Here is a 20,784-nt window from a genome sequence, read left to right as displayed (position 1 = left end):
TATTGTTAATTTTTTTTCTTAGAGGAAAAGATAATTCTGTCAGTAATTACTCACTCTCATATTTTCCCAATCCCCCTTTACTACATCTGTGGAACAAAAATCATCAACTTTTCAACTAAAAGAAAGAAGAATCAAAATAATGATCATTGATTTTATTAATTTTATTAATCTTGTTCAAAATGTCCTTTACAGACACACTGCACCTGTATTTAAATAAAATACATAACACAATAAGAATGTATTGTAGAAAGGTAAAGGGTCAATCATTGCCTCTAAATATGAACATCTTTTGACATTCATCACTTATGTGATGGAATATTCAGTAAAATTAAGTCATTTATTAGCATTCGCAATGATGATGTAACTGTACTTAACCTTTGGTTAATGCTTCCTGTGCATCTCAGTGATAAGGCAACAAAGATAAAAAATATTTAAAAAAACATTCCTGAACCATGCTAAAAAAGAAACCCCTAAAAAAAAAAAATATTCACATGCAACATGCATTACTGTTTTTTCAACACAACATATTTATAACACATTTTAGTTTTACTGGCATTTAAAGCCATTTTGAAAATGAAGACATTTTCAACCATCATTTATAAAGATTGCTTATATGAGAAATCATATTTAGAGTCGTTAACAATTCACAAAAATCTGAATTGTTAAGACAAGTGTTCACAAATCAGAATGATTTAGCTTTTCGTAGCGTGAATTTTTATTGTTAATTTCCATTTATAGAACGTTTCAAAATTATGACAATAAATGTCACTTATTGCAAATAAAGTTAGCTGGCTTATTTTAATCCAGTGGATTTCTTCATGATCTCTTTTTGCACAGTGCAAATTTAAAGACAGAAAAAACATAGAAGAAAGCTGCAAGAAGAATGTAACGTCATATTCAAACGGATGGAAAGAAACATGACAGATTCAATATATATACTTACATATTAACATTTAGCATGTCATTAATGGTTAAAAAAATGTCCCAGGCATAAAAGTTTCATTCATTGTATTTTTACCTTTCCAAGAAGAGACACAGTAGCATATCTGCACTTCATGTGCATCACAAAACTGATAAACAATTATAATAGCCGCTGTTTTTGTGTGTAGTCAGTGTGAACGTGTCATTCCCAAGCTACAATTTTAAATTCATTGTATTGTGAGATTATATACATTCAACTGTACATTAAACATACATCAAATAAGAGTACAATTACACTTTTCGTTGATTAAAATCAGTCCAAACCTCAATACCGAGAAGGGGGTCTAATACTTTCATGTCCATTAAAAAAAAAACTGCCAGTGTGGAGACGCCAGAATAAAAGTGGCCAAGCCACAGGAGAAACAGATTAGTTGAGTTAAGTGGTTCGCAGTGCTAAAGCTTGTTCTAGCTCCTGTCTTCGTTGTTGAATCTACATAACAGAAAAAAAACATACATTTGTAAATGAAAAGAGCAAGTGAAATTTTCATTTTTGATTCTGACATACACTTCCTTTGAAAAGTGAAATATCATTTAAATAGAACTTTTTTAACTTAACATTTTAAATTGTATTCTATTCCTGTGACGGCAAAGCTGAATTTTCAGCATCATTACTCCAGTCTTCTATGGAAGCTTGCTTCCGCCACATAATAAAAAACGTAAAATATAATTGCAACTTTTTATCTCACAAAAGTTTTAAAGTCAGAATTGCAAGATATAAACTCGCAATTCTGACTTTTTTTCTCCAGTTTATATCTCACAATTCTGATTTTTTCTCTCACAGTTGCAAGTTTATATCTCGAAATTCTGAAATAAAAGTCACAATTACCTTTTTATTCAGTGGCGGAAACAACCATCCATAGTCTTTAATGTCACATTATCCTTCAGAAATCATTTTAATATGCTAATTTTCTGTTCAAGACGTTACAAATTTTTTTAGGATTATTTGATAAATGAAACATTATAGATTTATTCACTGTCACTTTAATGCAATTTTATGCATCCTTGCTGAAAAAAGTATTAATTTCTAAAAAATTAAAAAATCTTACTGAGCCCAAACCTTTGTATCTAACATGATTCAGTCATGTTCCCCTCACCTTGCAATAGAAGTAGCGACTGACAGCTTCCTGAGACCAGGGCTGGTTATAAAACTCTGCTCTCCTCTCTTCCTCTGGATTACCAGCTGTATCTGTCATCAGCTGCAACCAAAAAAAAAAAAAAAAAAAATCCAGTCCAGTTCAAAACGACCAAAAAACCCCATTTCTTTAAAAGCATTTACATCATTTGCACCACTAGGTGTAGACATTGTTTAAAAAATGTTCAATATTTAACTTATACAAACCTAATTTGGACATACATAAAAGATGCATAATGTTTTGATATTTTATATAATGATACAGCATATGACCATGATTTAGAGCAGTACACATGCTTAACATCCACCTTAAGGTCCCGGTTCTGGGAGCAGATCCAGTCCTGGATGTAGCCTTTGGGGTCTCTGGAGAAGCTGAGCATAAAATCCCTTTGGATCTTAAGCTGGTTGATGGACTCGATAGTTTCATGGATCTAAAGGAGAAAAGGCGATGATGTGAATTTCAACTATGAATGTACATATGTTATGCAGAAACTCATGCCATAGGGTTTATATATGGAGACACAATGAGGATATTCAAATGATGAATTATTTATTGCCAAGATCTCTCTCACATTTAACAATAAATCTCCTTCTGACCTTGTTGTCTAGGGATGCAATCTCTTGTTGATTGGCTGTGGACAGCAAGAATCCATTCATCTGACTCTTAAGAGGATCATCAACTTCAACATCAATGTCATAGCAGGCTGTCTTCTTCTGGTCATTTGGATCCACACTGATAAAATTAAAATCAAAAAGGCATTTAAAGGAACAGGTCACCTGAATATAAAGATCATGCCATTAGTTACTCACTCTTATGCCATTTTAAAGCTATATGCTGTTATTTTTTCAAGTGTAACACAATAATACATGACAACTTATGTTTTTGTCCTTTTTGGAGCCTCACACAATGAACTTCTGTTGTGAGCAAAAACCCATTTAAAGAATCTTTATAAAATTGTGTTTTTCTTTTATAGTATACCATAAAAAATAACAGCATACAGGTTTGGAACAATATGAGGGTGTGTAAACAAAAGAATTTGTTTTTTTGGGAGGTGAATTAGCCCTTTAAATTCTAAAGCCCTCTAAAAGGTACATTCATGTCACAGGCCTTAAAACTGCTATTGTTTGAGGAAACAATAAATAGAAATACATTGTAAATTTTGAACTAATTACCTAATAATATGATTGATCACAATAGGATCAGGCGGCAGCAGCAGGTTGGTCAGTCGCTGAGGGATCTCACAGAACTTTAAACGAGGACAGTCGAAGATCTGGAAGAAAAAAAAGAAAAAAAAATCAGGTATGCTTATCAGGCAAAATGTTAACACCAAAATGAATATTTTATATTTTATAATGAGTATTTTAAATGACAAAAGTATGTCAGTGCCTGCTGGAAATATTTATCACAGTTGATGTACTCCTTTTCATGAGGATCCTGCAGCTTGTTGGTCTTGACGTACTGCCATAATGCCTGGATGATGCAGGAGCGGGTTTGAGTGTGGATGCCAAGGAGACGTGCGAGGCGAGGATCCAACTTAAACTGAGGAGGCTGAAATGCACAATGGATAAAGGAAATGAAATAAACGCATTCAGAAATATCTGAACAGAGCAGTAGAGTTATAAAACATGCACATATTTACTACAACTTCAATTCAGTATACTTGAGTAGCTGACATAACATGTCCATGAACTTTATTCAACAGCAAAATTTTAGGTTAAAATATATGCTACTGTTAAAAGAATTGGGATCATTAAGACTTTTAAAGAAATGTATATACTATTCACCAAGGATGCATTCAAATGAATGCTGTTCGTTTGACCTTTCTATTCAAAGAATCACAGTTTTATTAACATTGATAATAAGAAGAAATGTTTTTTTTTTTAACATTGATAATGACAAAAGATAAAGCACCAATTCAGCATTTTAGAGATTTCTGAAGGATCATGTGACACTGAAGACTGGAGTAATGATGCTGAAAATACAGATTTGCCATCACAAGAATAAATAACATTTTAAAATAAATTAAATGGAAAATGTTTCAATTGGACTAAATTATTTTAAAATGTTATATTTTACAACATTGCTGTTTTTTGATAAAATAAATGCAACCTTGGTGAACATAAGAGACTTATTTCAAAAATAAACTTTTGAAAGGTAGTGTATATACAATGAGGGAACGTCTACATCTTAGCTGCTGTAAACTATTCATTTTATAATGACTTCACAAGCTCATTTAAATGACAAAAATACAAATATTCTATTTTAAAATTATAATCTCACCAAAACTTCATGTATGATAATTATAAAAGATTCAAGAAAAATACAAACTAGTTTTAGATAATGGTTATAGCCTGTGGTTCAGCTAGAAACAGGAAATTTCATGCTAACAACCCAATTGCAGATCTATTTCAGTCTTTTTCACGATTTTAAACTCCATTGTTTAAAAGCATAGCTTTAGTTTTCCAACAGATCAAGCTTATTCCCATCAGGATGTAGTTAGCAACGTGAAAACTGCTGTAATTAAACAAGCCATTTACTCACTAGCCACTGAATAGCTTTTAGGGATTAATGACTCAAATATAGGTGTTAACAGTGCTTTTTAAGATGAAAAAGAGAAGCTAAAGCTATCATTATGCAGATTCATTTCTAACTGGTGTCTTTCTCAATACATTTATTTGGTGCTACACATTTTTGCAAAATAATTGCTACAATAACTTTTATTTGTTTTTAAAAAAAATCACTTTATTTCAAATTTATTTCAAGGCTTAAATAAGATTTTGAATCCCAGATTTTCAGCATGGTCTCAGACTTTTAGACCCCAGTGTAGATTTTTCACATAGTTGTTATTTAAAGACTTTCACATAAAACCAGCTACGGCATACGAATCGTCCAGTAATAATCCAGCATTCCCGCACGCACCTGGTAATCCAGCATGAGCAAGAGGGTACAGCGCACATTCACATCGCCGGGCCTCTTCACCTGGAAGCCATCGGTCTCCTGGGTTGTAGCAGTGCGGTGCCACTATAAGGATTAAACACATACTCAATCTAAACAAAAGGTCTATAATATATAACTGCGACACAAGATGTGCACTGCAATTTTAAACACGATTTTTATATTAGTAGTGTTCGTCTGTGTTGAGAGTGTTTTACCAGGGCATGCAGTTGCTAAGATGTTCTTAGTGGTTGTTAGAGTGTTGCTATGGTGTTCAGAATGATTTTTTTTAGCACGTTGCTATGCAATTGCTAGTTGGTTTCTAGAGTATTCTGGGTAGTTTTAGGTAGTCTCTATGATATTCTTTTTACTTGATATGACTGGGTACTTTCTTTAGTGTTTTCTTCAGTATGTGGGATTTTTGCCCTTTTTATTGCCCACAAGGCGATGATCGTAATTCTGACTTTTCTCAATAAGCAGAGCTACACACCCAACATTAAAGGGATAGTTCACCCAAAAATGAAAATTATTTTATAATTTACTTGCCCTAAAGCCATCCTAGGTGTATATGACTTTCTTCTTTCAGCCAAACACAATCAGAGTTATATTAAATAATATCCTGGTTCTTCCCAGCTTTGTAATGACATTTGAAGCTTAAAAAAGCCCATCTATCCATCATAAAAGTAATCCCACGACTGCAGTAGGTTAATAAATGCGTTCTGAAGTGAAGCAATGGGTTTTTGTAAAGAAAATATCTACACTATTCAATGTCATTACAAAGCTGGGAAGAGCCAGGATATTATTTAATATAACTCTGATTGTGTTTGGCTGAAATAAGTCATATACACCTAGGGGGGCTTGAGGGTGAGTAAACTATGGGATAATTTTCATTTTTGGGTGAACTATCCCTTTAATATTTATGGTTATGTGTTTGTTCAAATCTGCAACCCTGATTACGAGTGAGTGTTACACCAGTAATATAACTTGCCTGTACATTTTTATTGAGCCACATTAGCGATTGAAAACCTTAACCCTCCCCCTCCCTCCTCCCTCCTCATGCGCTGTTTATGCATGCAGAATACATTTAAGCTTGAGAGTGAATAAAATGATTAGGCACTTATGAGATCTCACTTGCATTTTCCCAAAACCATCACATTTCAGAGCTATTTGAAAGACAACATAATGGCAAGGACTCGCAGCTCAACTCAGTTAGCTTTGCTTGACATTGGAGGTGTTTTCAATGCCGTCCTTCTACACAGGTAAATCACTCTTTTTATTACCCGGCTCAATCTGGTGTGTGTTGTGATGAAAACCCACAATCACCAAGGACAATTTAAAGAGCTGCCGAATGAATAAACTCAAATGCGGTGCGTACAGCCAGTTCCAATGGGCCGGAGGCACGAGGGTCACTCCTCCAGAGCCGCAGACCACTTCTGTGAATATGCCTTCCCTAAACCTGAATGTCCTTAACGAAGTGCATATAAATATTAAGTGCGTGAGGCAGCTGGGAAGGCTCCCTTGTGTTATGTAAATGCCTAAATAAATGTGTCTGAATAGCACCTATGCACAATGGCTCCTCCACTAAAATAGAGTAAAACACACTTGCTGAATACAAAGCCTCTCAGAGTTCAGGGTGCTGTAAAAGGTTTTTTAAGTGTTTGTCTTCCGAAATGCATTTCTTTTCTCCTGTTAATGCTGCCCAAAACTCTGTGCTGGCTGCAGTGTCATCACTCCACAGTGTCATGGGCAACTTCTTCATGTAACCAGTTGCTATGGAAACCACTAAGACATGTCTTACATGAAGAATGTTTCACTGAACTTTTCATTATGACATTGACTTTTCTATGGCATTTCAATTCAATGCGTCACACAGTAGAGGACAAGAGATGCTCGTAGACACATTGAAATGTTACGATTTCACTCTGTGTTACTGTCCTCAACCTTGTTTGAAATGTGAAGAAGACTCTTGGTATTCTCCCATATTACAGTTGTGGTCAGAATTATTGGCATCCCTGGTAAATATATTCAAAGATGGCGGTAAAAATAAATCTACATTGTTTATTCTTTTGATCTTTCATAAAAAAAAAAAAAAAAAAAGTGTGTGTGGGGGTGAAATAAATGTTTTTCTCCAAAACACATTGGCCAGAATACGTGCCACCCCCAGAATTTTTTTATGAGTAAAATATCTCTGAAGTATATTCCCATTAATATAATTTTGTTTTAGCACACCAGGGTGACTAGAAACTTGAAATTGTCAAGCTATGACTTTGTGTCATGTCCTCATATTTATACTCCTGCGAAACAAGGCGGCCAAATTTCCTTTAATCATCCAGCACAATGAGTAAAATCAAAGAATGTAGTTCTGATGTGCAGCAAAAGATGGTTGAGTTTCACTAAATAGAAAGTGGCTGTAAGGAAATAGCTAAAGCACTGAAAATTCCCATTTCCACCATCAGGGCAATAATTAAGAAGTTTACAATAAACTAAAGATGTTTCGAATCTGCCTGGAAGAGGACATGTGTCTATATTGTCTTAATGCATGGTGAGGAGGAGAGTTCGAGTGACCAAAGACTCTTGGAGAATTGCAGAGATTAGTTGAGTCTTGGGGGTCAGAAAGCCAGAAAGCCACAGAAAAAAAAAAAGATCAAACAGCTCCTACATCCCCACATGTTGTTTGGGAGAGTTTCAAGAAAAATCCTCCTCACTCATCCAAAAACAAACTCCAGCATATTCAGTTGTCAGACATGATTGGACCATCAAAAGGGCTTTGACTGATATAGGATTTTCACGTTTGTCTGTCAGTGAAGAAAGTAAACATAGGGTCAACTGATTGGTTTATGAATCATTTTCTCAGAAGCATTCATTTACTGAAAGCTACTAGGGAATCTTAAGCCTAATACAGGCCCGTAGACAGGGCTTTAAAATCAAAGAGGTCCTAAATTTGAGGTTGTTAAGGAGATATTATTTCTCTGATATGTGCATTTCAAGATGTTTGAGGGGAAAAAATAGCTTTAAAACCATGTTAACAGGCAGTAGATTATTTGTCAATACCTGCTCTCTCCTCATTTCTCTCAGTCTCCTTATCTTGCCCTGTCTCTTACCCTCCTAAAGCTGAGCTTTTTTTTTATTTGCTGAAGGCTACAAATTGTATTATATTAATTCTCAATATGTACACATTCATTATTAATCTTGTGCCTAACATGATGAAAATGGTTTTGTTATTTTTTCTTGTCACCTCACAATGACAGTAAACTAATTATTACATTATATGCGTCACGTTACATAGGCCTATTTTCAGTTCAAAATGGTGAAATTAGGCAAAAGTTTATTAGTTTGCCTGATTATTTGTGTCATTTGTTTAACATTTATGACCTAAAAAAAATGTAACATGAAATGTTTAGTTTAGCTACTTACAACTTATCGAGTCGCTCGGCTTCTGTGAACATAAAGCCCGCCTACTTTGATTTGATTGGTCATCTCAAATATTCTGACATTGACGAGCAGTGACAGACCAATGAGGCTCAGATGAACACACACACACACACACACACACACACACACACACACACACACACACACACACACACACACACACACACACACACACACCCTGAGGGCACCTACTCTAGCCTGTTAGTCCTCTAAAATGTTATATAACATTGAGTAAATGCAGAAATGATTTAGAAACGCACAATAGCAGCTACATATAGAAAAGACCAATATATATATATATATATATATATATATATATATATATATATATATATATTATTTTTTTTTACCATCGCTATGCGCCGCATATAGCGCATTCCCACTTTTTGCGCCACTGACTGTAATGATTATGAACTTTTTAATAAGCAGGGGAAATTCCCAACTTTAAACAAATAACCGTTTACATGTTTAGGACGTTTGTGTTGTAAGACTGTACAGGGACTTCAGATATAAAAACGATGTGTCATTAGGCAATGTTTTCTAAGTAAAATAATTTAATTTCCTATTAATTCTATAGAATGTGTGGGCTTACTAGGGAATACCAATATGGCGGCATGGTGGCTTCACTTTTTATGACGTCATGAGCAATACAGTTAACTTAAATGAAAGGTTAGATTTTTGTGAATATTTTGAATGAAAGATAAAAAGGATAAACAATGCAGATTTATTTTTACTGCAATCTTTGATCATATTTAACAGGGGTGCCAATAATTCTAACCACAACTGTAAATGCTTTCAACTTTTGTTAAGAATGAATATCAAATATGGTTTATTGTTGTATGTCGAGTGAGTTAATGCTCACCTCCACTAAGTGGTTGTCAGGGCCGTATAGATCCTTGTCCAGCTCAATAACAAGGCTCTTAAAGAAAGATGAAAACTTCCTCTTTTGTTTTCCAGGCTAAAGTGCACAGGGAATAAAAGATAAAAAATTAAAGGGACTTACAAAGGACTAGCAAATTGAATGAAGCCTAACAAAGATTAGTATCAGCATAATAATATCTCCCAAAAAAAATTTAAATTGGTCCATGCAATTAAATTAAGCCTTTTAAGGAAAGAAAAATAATTTGAATAGATTTTTTCTAGCCTACAAGCTTAGATACATTTTATTATGTATGCTAGATGCAATAAAAAGACTAAATTGGATTCGGTTATGGTCAATGAAAATTATTCATGCATGGATTAAACAGCAACTGATTGCACGCAATGAAATTAAGTTGTGATAAAATGGTGAGGAATTGTTACATTTGCTCATTTTTCTGACTAACATTTTAAATAATAATAACAACGATCATTCAAGACAAATTAATTCAACACTGCATTATAGAACAGATGGTAAGATTATGAATGCAAACTCAGTGCTTACATCATCCAACAACTTGCCCTCTACACGCAGCTCCCAAGATGCAATGCTGCCCTCTGAGTCTTCTGCGTCAGGTTTAGCAGGGTTGTAAGTGTTTGAAATGTACAATCGCAGCTTCCGCTTTTGCTAGAACAGAAGAGCACATTTTCCATGTCGTAGTTAACTATGAGTTAGCAAAATCTCACTATAAATGTGTACTTTAACTGAAATCACATACCTTCATTGGTCTTTTGAGGGCTTCCTGTATATCCACCCTCTTCCTCATAATGGTTTGGTCAAGTTTGCGCTCAAAGGCCAGGAGGTCCATGTACGCCTGGGACTCTGGCACCAGTTCACGGATCTAATGAAAAGGCATTCAATGCATCACTCATTTTAAATGTTTTCTAAGCAGTTTGATGATATTCAACACATAAAGTGTATGGTATAGTACAATATTTTCCCTGAACCATTAACTCTCTGGTTTATTATAAATCTCAGTTATGACTGAAGATGTGGCACTAAAGCTAAGGGCAGTGGTTTTCAGCCGTTTTTTTTTTCAGGTCCCAGATTTTGGACATTAAGGGGAAACTCAAAACAGTATCAAATTGTTTTTTTTTATTGTGCACCAATATAACAAAAAAACATGGGTATATTAACGTTATTATTATATTTATATATGAAATATATTATATGAATGTATTTTTATGCATTTTAAAATTACTTTTTTTTTTACTAATTTATAATAAATGATAACATTAAATTATACCATTATTGTATTAATAGAATTATTGTATAAATACAGTACCGGTATATGCAGAATTATTAACAAAGCTGACAACTGAAAATTTTGGTTTGACTTTCAATGGTTTCATGCTCTTAGCAGACAAACACCCACTGCCTAAAACACATTTTATCCTCAGTTGAACTCATATTTAGTGTAATTCTTTTTCTTACCTTAGAATTAGGAAATGATTAAAGGTAAAACTCCATAAGTATTATTAAAAGAGTAATTAATCATATCCTGATTCTGACAATACACTAGTCTATATTTAGCAAAATTCTAGGCCTATATTAAAGCTTTGCGAACTGATCGAACATCAAATGATTTCACCATGCGTTTGTCAATGACAGTTAAACATTCTGATTCTCATTTGTTACTTGTTACTGAAACAAATCATGTATGTTCTTGCGTGATACACAGCAAAATTGTAACTTGACTCTCTCCTGATTTTCACAGTGTTGCATCATTCTCTCCATCCCATGTGACCACCAGTATTTTACAATCACAGTGAATTAAGACCTTTTGTTTCGCCTGTAAAAAACCCTACAAAGACATTAGGAGGATTGCCCATTTCAAGAACTACCACCACCTCCAATTCCTGTTATTGTGCGTATTACTGTGTCTCATCCCGATGGAGACATTTTACCAAAATAGTCGTGTTCCTGCACACAGCCTACTTCTCCATGCAACCACACACCCTCACATTCTGTGGGAATCAAACCCTTTTCCACTGACAGAAAACACCAAATACACAAGAGAAGTCTTTGTGACACATTGGACTCCTCTTACCCACCCCTTTCACTTTTTTACCCCCGGGAAAAAATTAAGAACCCAGTACAGTTACCTTTACCGTGCGATCACTCATGACCTGGCACTGAAAATTAAGAGATGAATAAACAAACACAGACAAACAGATAAAAGCAGCAGTGATGGACCTCACCCGCTGAGGGAGAATCTTGTCTGCCATTTTTCTTCTCTTGGCACTACGGATGGGGGAAAACAGAGAGAAAGAAAGAAAGAGAGAGAGAGAGAGAGAGAGAGAGAGAGAGAGAGAGAGGGAGAGAGAGAGAGAGAAAAAGCATGTTACTATGGTGACTGATAGCAGAGTCCACAGGCCATCTGCTGAATAACTGGGACCTATCCAGACGTTTTTCCAGCTGTGTGTGTAAGTGTGTGTGATCAGAAAGAGAGAGAAAGAGAGAGAGAAAGAGAGAGAGAGATTATAAGAAGGAATAAGACACAGAAAATATGAAAATAACACTATCATAATTATGGGAGAGGTTTCTTGCTGCTTTAACATCTGGCTGTCTCAGTTATTGTAAAGGGGACACATTTCACACAGGACACGTTCTTGCGTTCCAAAATCGAAAGATGTAACAGAATGTCTCGAAACATCTTCATTCATGTCACAAGATGCTGAAAGAACAGCGAGACATGACGGAACAGTCAAATGCACCCCTCTTACCTGTGTTAACATACCATAAAAATGTTTGTCGTTTTTACAGAAAGGGACTGTAAAATGCAACAGGAAAACCTATGAACTTTTTAACTGCAAGTTACCGTACAGTTAAAAAGTGTAAATGGTTTAATGTTGCATTATGTCATTTTACTGTAAAATCTGTCAAGATTATGTTTTTTTTTATGTTACCATATAATTTCCTGGGAAAAACAGTAAAGAGGACATTCCCAGAAGTCCCTAGGTGACATCACAGCTGATTATACTTTATTACAATTTGCATTAGTAACGTACATTCATTGTACAGTGATTTGTGTCAATTGATGTAACTTAGTTAATATTTATTGCATTATTTTATTGTCATATGTGTTACCCTGATAGTGTTTTGTCTTTGTGTGCACTGTATTTTCAAATAACTCTGATTCATCATGTGGCTCTCAGTTTTAATACTTGCGTGAAAAAAGCAGGTAAGAAGCAGATTTTGGTATCACTTAGGGTATGGTCACACTTGTGGTACGGTTCGCTTGGTTTGTGACCAAAAAAAAAAACATTTAGTCCTGGTCCGCTAAGCGTTCACATTGGCATTTTATGACGTATTGCCTCTTTTGAGATTGAACTTGCCTTACATCCAAAACAGTGCTGTGTGCTGGGATAAATGCGCTCGTTGTATGTGCGTAGCCTACATATGATGGTATTCTGACCAGCTGAGAACTTGTAAAGAGCTTAGAAAATGTGTAAAGGAGTCAAAACAGCGGCGGGAATCCCTCCATCACACACACATGAAGATCTGCTGCAAAGATACGCGGTTCTAAAGCCTGTACCGAACTGTGACGGGAAACATTGCGACAATGACGAGAAAAAACAGGTATGCTAGAGCATTCTTGTCCTTTTTAGGGTCTCATCTTCCTGTTTTTGGTTCGTTTACATGTTGATGTGTTCAGAGTTCACGTGTTCACTTGTTTGGATGGCAGCGTTCACACTTCAAATGAACCACACTAACAGAGCAATCACACCAGAGTTCATTTTAATGAACCAAACATGCCAAGTGTGAACACACCCTTAATGAAATATACCGTTAAAAGTTGAAAAATATACAGGCACCAATATGTCATCTTGTAGTACTGGAAACATTATCACAGTGGATTTCAGGCAAATACAGCTGCCATTTGTTTTACTGTAAATTTAATAAGATATTTTTAAAGAAAAGTGTAGAAAAACAGTAAAAAAAAAAAAACTGTGCAGATCAACAGAAGAGCATGTCCTGTGTGAGCAGCCCATAACATTTGGGAAAACTAGATATTTGCGGTCCAAATGTCTGAAAATACAGACTTCTAAAATGTAATTCCCAGCATCAATTTGGACCACAAAATCTGGAGTCAAATCCAGTAGCCGTTTACAGAAAGACGTTCCCAAACATGATGCATATAATTCGTTTTCCACTGACAGACATGCCACACTCCTACAGACACCGAGAGCTCCTCAGGTCCAGAGCCGAGGAGCACATGACCCCTTTGGAGCAGGAAATGCCTGTCCACATTCACATCCACATTCCTCTGGAGAATAAACTTTCTCATGGTCCGACTTGTCCACCCCAAGCCACACTGCTCCTCCGGGAGAGGCTGAGAAGCGGAGTCCGAGATGCAGTGGCGGGTGTGAGAGTGAATGCCTCATCACATTTTCTTGATCTACAATTAATGATTAATGCATTTAGGTGGAAAAAAATGAGTGTTACTGAACGTAGGGCAACAATAAAAGAGAAAATTTGTAATTAACACAAACAGCATGACAGAAGGGTCATGCAGTCCGCATACACAGCTAAAGAACCGCAAGCGCATGTTCTACTTCACATGCACTGGAACAGGACATTCATCCTCAGGTCATTTTGACTATTGTGTCCATTTAGTGAACGTTATTTTTTATTGGTTTTTACTTTAATCTGTTACCTTAAGTGCACACATGCATTGGGGGAAATATGTCAAGTTTGATGCTTCAAACGGGAACAAACCAATCAGGCAGCGACATGTCCATCACAAACTGTCAGACTAACATGCAGCAGAGTAAACAGCCTACTTGGATCCAATTGCAGGATCTGACTGGGCTTCTCTCATGTCCATCTGTCTCGCGGATATCTCATTTGTTGCTGGAAATCCAAGTGGTTTCCTATAGGTTGATTTGGGGTACCTCTAGTTAGTTACTTAAACAGTAGAGATGCATTATAGATGGAATATTATTGGCCGATATTAAGAGTTTTTTTTTTCCTGTAATAGTCTCTATTGTACACGTGTATATATATTATACACAATATCTGACAAAGTTTTTTTTTTAATTAATGCAAATTAGTGCAATAATATATTAAATTGATCCAAAGTGACAGTAAAGACACTTATAATGCTACAAAAAAAATGCTGTTTCTTGAACTTTCCATTGAAAGAATAATATAATCCTGAAAAAAATGCATCCAATATATCACAAAAATATTAAGCAACACAACAGGTTTTCAATATTAGAAATGTTTCTTGAGCACTAACTCAGCATATTATAATTATTTTTGAAGGATCATGTGACACTGAAGATTGAAGTAACTGCTGAAAATTAAAATAGTATTTTTTAACACTATTGAATGCAGCCTTGGCGAGTTTAATGGTGAGACTTCCTTTTTTCTTACTGAAAATGTACACTTTAAAGCCACTAATAATTTAATAAGTCCAAAAATGTAACCTTTATTTCAATATCCACTGAATGAATATCCATAACAATCCATTTTTCATACTGTATGCTATGCTATAATGTTTTGATACCTCACATGTAGCATTGAAAATTATTTTTAGCATTTATATTTTATTTTTTTATTTAGACAAAATAGTAGATATATTTATATACTTAAGGGCCATTTATCGGTTAACAACTATAACATTAAAATAATTAGCAGTGTATCTGTATTGAGCAGGATATATGTGCATCCATGTTAAATAGTATTGCAAGTTGACGTAACTCTAGCTCAGAATGCATTAGGATTAATGTTTTGTATTTTCATAATCAAAGTCTAACATTTGTTAAACCATTTGAATTTTAAACATGATCTGCTGAATTTAGTAAGCTTCCCATCAGTGATCACAACAGACACGCTTACAAGCATAAACAGTTGAAATAAAAACACAAGGACAATTACAGTACAGCAACAAGACAGATGAAAAGTTGAGAAAACTAACAGCAAATTCCAAACGTTACTTTTATGCCCTTGGGAAGGGAATGCTATTAGCAGGGTTGTTTTAAAGCAATGTAATCCCTTCACGAAGGTCCCTACCGCACTGTTGTTAGTGAAGTTTAAAGGCGAGCGTGACTTTGAGGACACAATTTTGCCCTTTGTGATCACATGATCCTGATGCGCATGTAAAACGTTTCTGAAGCAAATGCCACGAAGAGAGCAGTGTGAATCAAACAAGACATAAAGATTCAATATATGATGCTAGGTCTTATTGGCTAAAACTCTAAAATCTATAAACGAATTTTGAAGTGTCAGTGACATATGTGCAATTTAGTACAGCCTGTACTTGGACATATGAGACAGTAATGCAATGCAGACTTCAGATTTCATTTCAAGTGCTCTGCACTTCTGAGTAGATAGGGAACTGTGATCCTCACTTTCAAAATGCATTAGCTGTAAGTGTGCTTAAGTGATTACTTATGATAACTGTGGCACTATTAATATTCACCAAGAAATATTTTGGCATTTAATAGCGATCAAAATGTTAGTGTCTAAAGTTAGAGCACCTGAACTAGCCAAACATAATATATTCCTGTCACTAGAGATCGCTACACTTGGTAAGGGCTCCCTGGCGAATTGTAGGAGCAAAGAAAAAGACTATAAAACCTTAATACAATTTCATACAGGCATAAGAAGTGCATAAAAACCAATATACCCAGTTTGCCCTCAAGAAAGGCTCTGGGAATACATGTCTATTATTTCTCATCTGTTGTGTGCACATATTTAAAATCAACAGAAAAGTGAGAGGTCAGAGAACAGTGTCACTCACTTTCTGGGACGGCTCTGGACAGGGGGAGGTTGCACGGGCTGGGTCGGGGCAGGACGTTTTCGGTTGGGGTCGAGGGCTGGGTTAGGCATCCCTGGTCGAATGGGCGGTGTTCCTCCATATGGAGGTCCAGGAGGCCCCATGGGAGCTCCTTGATGGGGCATCCGTGCCCCTGAGGTCATCCCTGGACGCTGTGGGGGTGAAAAAAAAAAAGTAGAGTAAAGGTCAGGTACCAAAACATTTCTTTGTTGAACTCACTTGACGTGTTATAGGAAGTTTACCCCAAATATCTCTGACACACAATACATATGAAGATACATGTGCATTTATTCACAATTAAAGCAAGTTCACATAATAAATACACAAAGACCCTTTTACGGGGGTGCTGTAATGAACTCCTCCTCCAGTACCCGAAGCTGAATTAGGCCAGGGCCTCTCGCACCTGTGCCTGTCACTTCTGAAGCGACAGCTGCTCGCTCTCTACCGAAACACAGAGGTGCTGGGAAAGTCAGTCAAACGCAGTCCAAACGGCAACTGTGCGTGATGTCAAATAATCTTCTCATTTCATTTAGACTACATACATTGTCCTTTCTGCCATTACACATTAAACAGGGAATTTCTTTTTTCTATTTTTCCAATATAAACCTAGACTTATTTGTATTGGGATATGCATATAAATCTTAATTTTACAGTATATATATATTATTCTAGGTTATTGTTCATTTATGCATGAACAAATATGCAACGTTTTTGTTTCACAAATCTGTATAAATTATTATTTAATTAAATGAAAACATATTTTAACATCATAACATAACATCATAACATATATACTTACAACATAACATAGAAACAACAGTATATCTAAAGAATTAACTAAACACAGATTAATAAATGCTGTAAAATGTTGTTCATTGTTAGTTCATAACACCGAATGAATCAATTAATGTAAAAAATATATATATTTAACCTCATTGTGAAGTGTTACCAGACTGAAAAGAGCAATTTTATCGTTTTTGTCCTGTTATTTTCTCAGTTGAGTTTGTGTGCTGCAGAGGATATGTGAGGTCTGTTGTTCATGACTCATAATGGCAGAGTTGCAAAGTCCCTGTGACTCTGGATGTGCACCAAAGTTGTGGAAACATCCAGAATGTGAGCCAACGTCCCCAGCTCCAGTCCTCCCTACAGTGCGGGTACAGTACATCCCTGATGGAGATGATCCCGTATGGTGCGGTGACCCTCACGACCTGATCATCTCTTTCCAAAGCAGGCCAAGCTCCAAGGGTGTCCAGGCCTGGTCCAATCTCAGAACATCTGAGTGAAGAGGCAGTGGGATGTGAACATGTGGACGCAGCGGGAACCAGTGCAGGTCTCTGCCAATCCCTAGCTCTCAAGGTCGCAATGGATGTGTTCAGGGCACAGGAGGAGACTATCACAGAGGATAAGTTACAGAAGAACACTTTCTGGACTTAATAAGCATGTCAATCTTTACTAAAAGGGAAAAAAACATAAATGGGTTTGTAGTGGTGCAACCTGTTAAATAATGAAAAGGTATTTAACTCAAAAACTGATAAACTAAAAAAAAAAAAAAAAATACAAGGTCAGTTAGCAATCATAGGCCAAGTGATCGTTATTTATAAACCATGGAGATCACCAGAAACCACCCCTAAAAAGCCTGCATTCAACCCCAATCCAGCCATTGTGCTTTCAAATTCATAAATAGCCTTTTCTGGAATATACTACTAATAGAGGATTAGTATGTCTTGAAGGCTGTTTTAGCAATAAGCCTCTAGAAATAATACCTTGAATTTGGTCTGATATCAAATGGCACTTGAATGCAGCTTCAAAATAGTTGCATCACCACCAAAAGTTCTCAAAAGTCTCCAGAACCTTTAATTCTTCCACATTTGTAAGCAGTAAACACCCTGAAACGCATACATCAAGTTTGCTTCCACTACATGTTCAGGACTGAATAAAATAACACAACAGGATTTTTATGTGTGATCTACCCTCAGGGTGTTCCTGATACACACCCTCCTGCACACACACCAAAAGAGCATCCTTTATTTCATACTGGTACTCGTCCCTCAAAATACAAGTATTTCTCATACTTCCAGCGCCGGCGTTTCTTTTTCCTTTTGTATCCTCCTCCATTTGTTTAACACAATAACCTTACATCCTTTCTCCTACACTCTGTCCTCCTCAGCTGTTCCTTTTTTTTTTTTTTTTTTTTTTTATCTAGATAAAAATGAGCAGTAACAACGGCTGCATCTTAGTTCTCCTGTGAGCAGAGCCACAGAGCTATTGACACGCTTCCACATGCACAAACACGCTCACTCACTCACTCACTCACCACTCCATGGACGAGAAACTCAAACAGTTTACTCTTGGTGGCTTTACGAGCTCCTCCGGCAGAATCCTCCATGTCCATTTATAAAATCCCCAGTCCCTCTTTTGTTTCCTCTATTCCTGGGTACCTCTGCCACTGTGCGCTCCCCTCACTTTTCCTCTCCTCCAAAAGAGAGTGCTCACTCCCTCCTTCTCCTCCCTCTGACGTTCCCTTTCTCCACTCTCTCTCTCTTTTTAAAGCGTGTCAGCGTGTGGCCAGAGTAGAGTCTCTCGCTCTCTCTCTGTTTTAGTGTAGCTTCCCTCACAGACACTGGGTTGGGAAGGATGGGGGTCTGTGAAGGGGGCTGTCGCTGGACCACCAATGTGTTGGGGAACGCCGCTGAAAATAGTGACACACGGCAAGCAGGACTACCAGACACAGCCACTGTGCTGTTCCAATGGATAGTTATGTGGCGGTAAATTAGTACCTGTGTGATCTCAAAGCTGGTTATTAAGTCCGAGATTTACATCAGAGTAAAGTCTGATTGGCTAACCTTACAGAATCTCTGAAATAGTGTTTTTACTAGCAGAGTTTTGAAGAATTGTCTGTGAACTGACGTAATGGGACTGCTTAGATTTTGTCTATACGTAAGCAATTAAAGGGATAGTTCACCCAAAAAAATGTATTCTGTCATCTTTTACATGTCGTTCCAAATCTGTATGGTGTTCTATCTTCTGTGGAACACAAAATATATTTAGAAAAACATGAGGTCCAAACAACATTGGTTCGCAATTAATTTTTCATTGTATGGACAAAAAATACTGAGACATATAGGTTGAGTAAATAATGACAGAAATTTCATTTTTGCATGAACTTTCCCTTTAACCCAAGCACATCTCAAGAGGCTGTTGGATTTAAATATACTGCTAAATCTTTCAGATGGTCCAAACAAACATTAAAAGGATGAGATATTATTGCATGAATACAATGTTTGTCAACTAATATAATTTTTGGTAAGTTTGGGGACAAATTGTTCAACCAAAAAAAAAAAAAAAAAAGTCAGTAAATACCACTTACAATGAGGAAGAGACTGTGATATAAACATCCAAATATCTCAATTATTCATTATAATACCTAAATATGTAAATTGTCATAATTAGCATGGTACTGATTTGCATAAAGTTTTGCACTGTTTGCACCAACTAAGCACTATTACAAAATATATTACAAAAGCAATTACAAATATTATATAGAAGAGAAAGAACCATCTCTTCTTGTAGTAGAATACCCCCTTTACGGACCCCCATAAAGGCTAATACAGAAGAGTGGCATTGCCCCATTCAATCAGAGTGAAAGGGGTGCTGCAGAGGGAAAACACAGGTTCTGGGAAGATGTGAGCTCAGTTGTCCAAGTGCACACACAGAAAATGTGCTTAAAAGCTCAATCATTCTTCTATTAATGAACTATTTTCAGCGTGGTTAGATAGCCTACATAATTTCAAGTCATATGGTCTCTTTATGAGAAAGGCACACTGAATAGCCCAGTTCTTGCACTAAAGGAGTAAAATAATGTGGTATTGCTGAGGGACAGGCCACTGGAATTACAAACTTCAGTATTGCAAACAACACTGTCTGGAAGCACAGACACAATGCAATGCAGATGTTGTGCTAAACAAGGACGTTCATCAGCAGTGTATACAAGTTACATGATACATCAGTATCAAAGCAGCTGGAAGAAGTTTTGAGACAGACTATTGTTGATCATAACCAGATATGGCATTTCTATACAAAACAGAGCAGTCATATGGATGCAAAAAAAGATGATTCATTCCCTACAAAAAAACAACTGAATGACAAGAGCAATAGTTCAATAGACAGGTGTCAATTAAGCGCGCAGGACTGTTTATAGTCGAATAACATTGTCAATTATTATCAATGCATAAACATAGCAAAATTACAACAGACGTCTGAATAGCACTCGTTCCAAGAAATAATGAATGCTGAAAACGCATCTGAGATTGAAGCGGATAATGACGCTGTGAGCGATGGCGTTGCATTCATACCTTTCTTTCCATTGCTGCAAGTTTGATGCTCTCAGTTCAGCTGAAGAGGTGAAACCTGTAAATTACACGAGGTCGATGTCCGGCAACTTCTTCGTTGTTCCAGACAGATTTTCGGCTACTCCCCCCTCCCCTGGGAAAGAGCGCTGGATGGAGGGATGCAGGCGAGGAAGGCCCCGTGTCTGTGATTTCAGTCGGGCTCTGGCGGCGGTGAGTGCGGCAGACGCAGCAGCGCAGGCGCGGGGATCG

At 36.4% G+C, this 20,784-nt stretch overlaps 1 protein-coding gene across 4 annotated transcripts; it reads right to left on the bottom strand.

Moving 5' to 3' along the window:
- Positions 1 to 146: 146 nt before the first annotated feature.
- Positions 147 to 20,776, bottom strand: smarcd3a (SWI/SNF related BAF chromatin remodeling complex subunit D3a). 4 transcript variants are annotated; one of them, XM_081374671.1, is made up of 14 exons: positions 20,539 to 20,721; positions 16,151 to 16,338; positions 14,187 to 14,276; positions 11,601 to 11,643; positions 10,118 to 10,240; positions 9,904 to 10,026; positions 9,343 to 9,438; positions 5,034 to 5,135; positions 3,501 to 3,662; positions 3,287 to 3,384; positions 2,711 to 2,846; positions 2,422 to 2,544; positions 2,076 to 2,177; positions 147 to 1,411 (listed from the first exon to the last, which is right to left on the bottom strand). In XM_081374671.1, the coding sequence occupies exons 1-14, from the start codon at positions 20,548 to 20,550 to the stop codon at positions 1,358 to 1,360; spliced, it is 1,452 nt and encodes a 483-aa protein (XP_081230797.1). In that variant the 5' UTR covers positions 20,551 to 20,721; the 3' UTR covers positions 147 to 1,357. The 4 variants fall into 4 exon arrangements, with proteins under 4 accessions (XP_081230797.1, XP_081230796.1, XP_081230799.1 ...); XM_081374670.1 differs by lacking the exon at positions 20,539 to 20,721 and adding an exon at positions 18,501 to 18,721; XM_081374673.1 differs by lacking the exon at positions 14,187 to 14,276 and having other exon boundaries at positions 20,539 to 20,776.
- Positions 20,777 to 20,784: the final 8 nt, after the last annotated feature.

This window comes from Scardinius erythrophthalmus, assembly GCF_964197995.2.
Source record: "Scardinius erythrophthalmus genome assembly, chromosome: 9".
NCBI lineage: Eukaryota > Metazoa > Chordata > Actinopteri > Cypriniformes > Leuciscidae > Scardinius > Scardinius erythrophthalmus.
The sequence above is the reverse complement of the archived record's forward strand: the minus strand, read 5'-3'. Positions and strand labels throughout refer to the sequence as shown.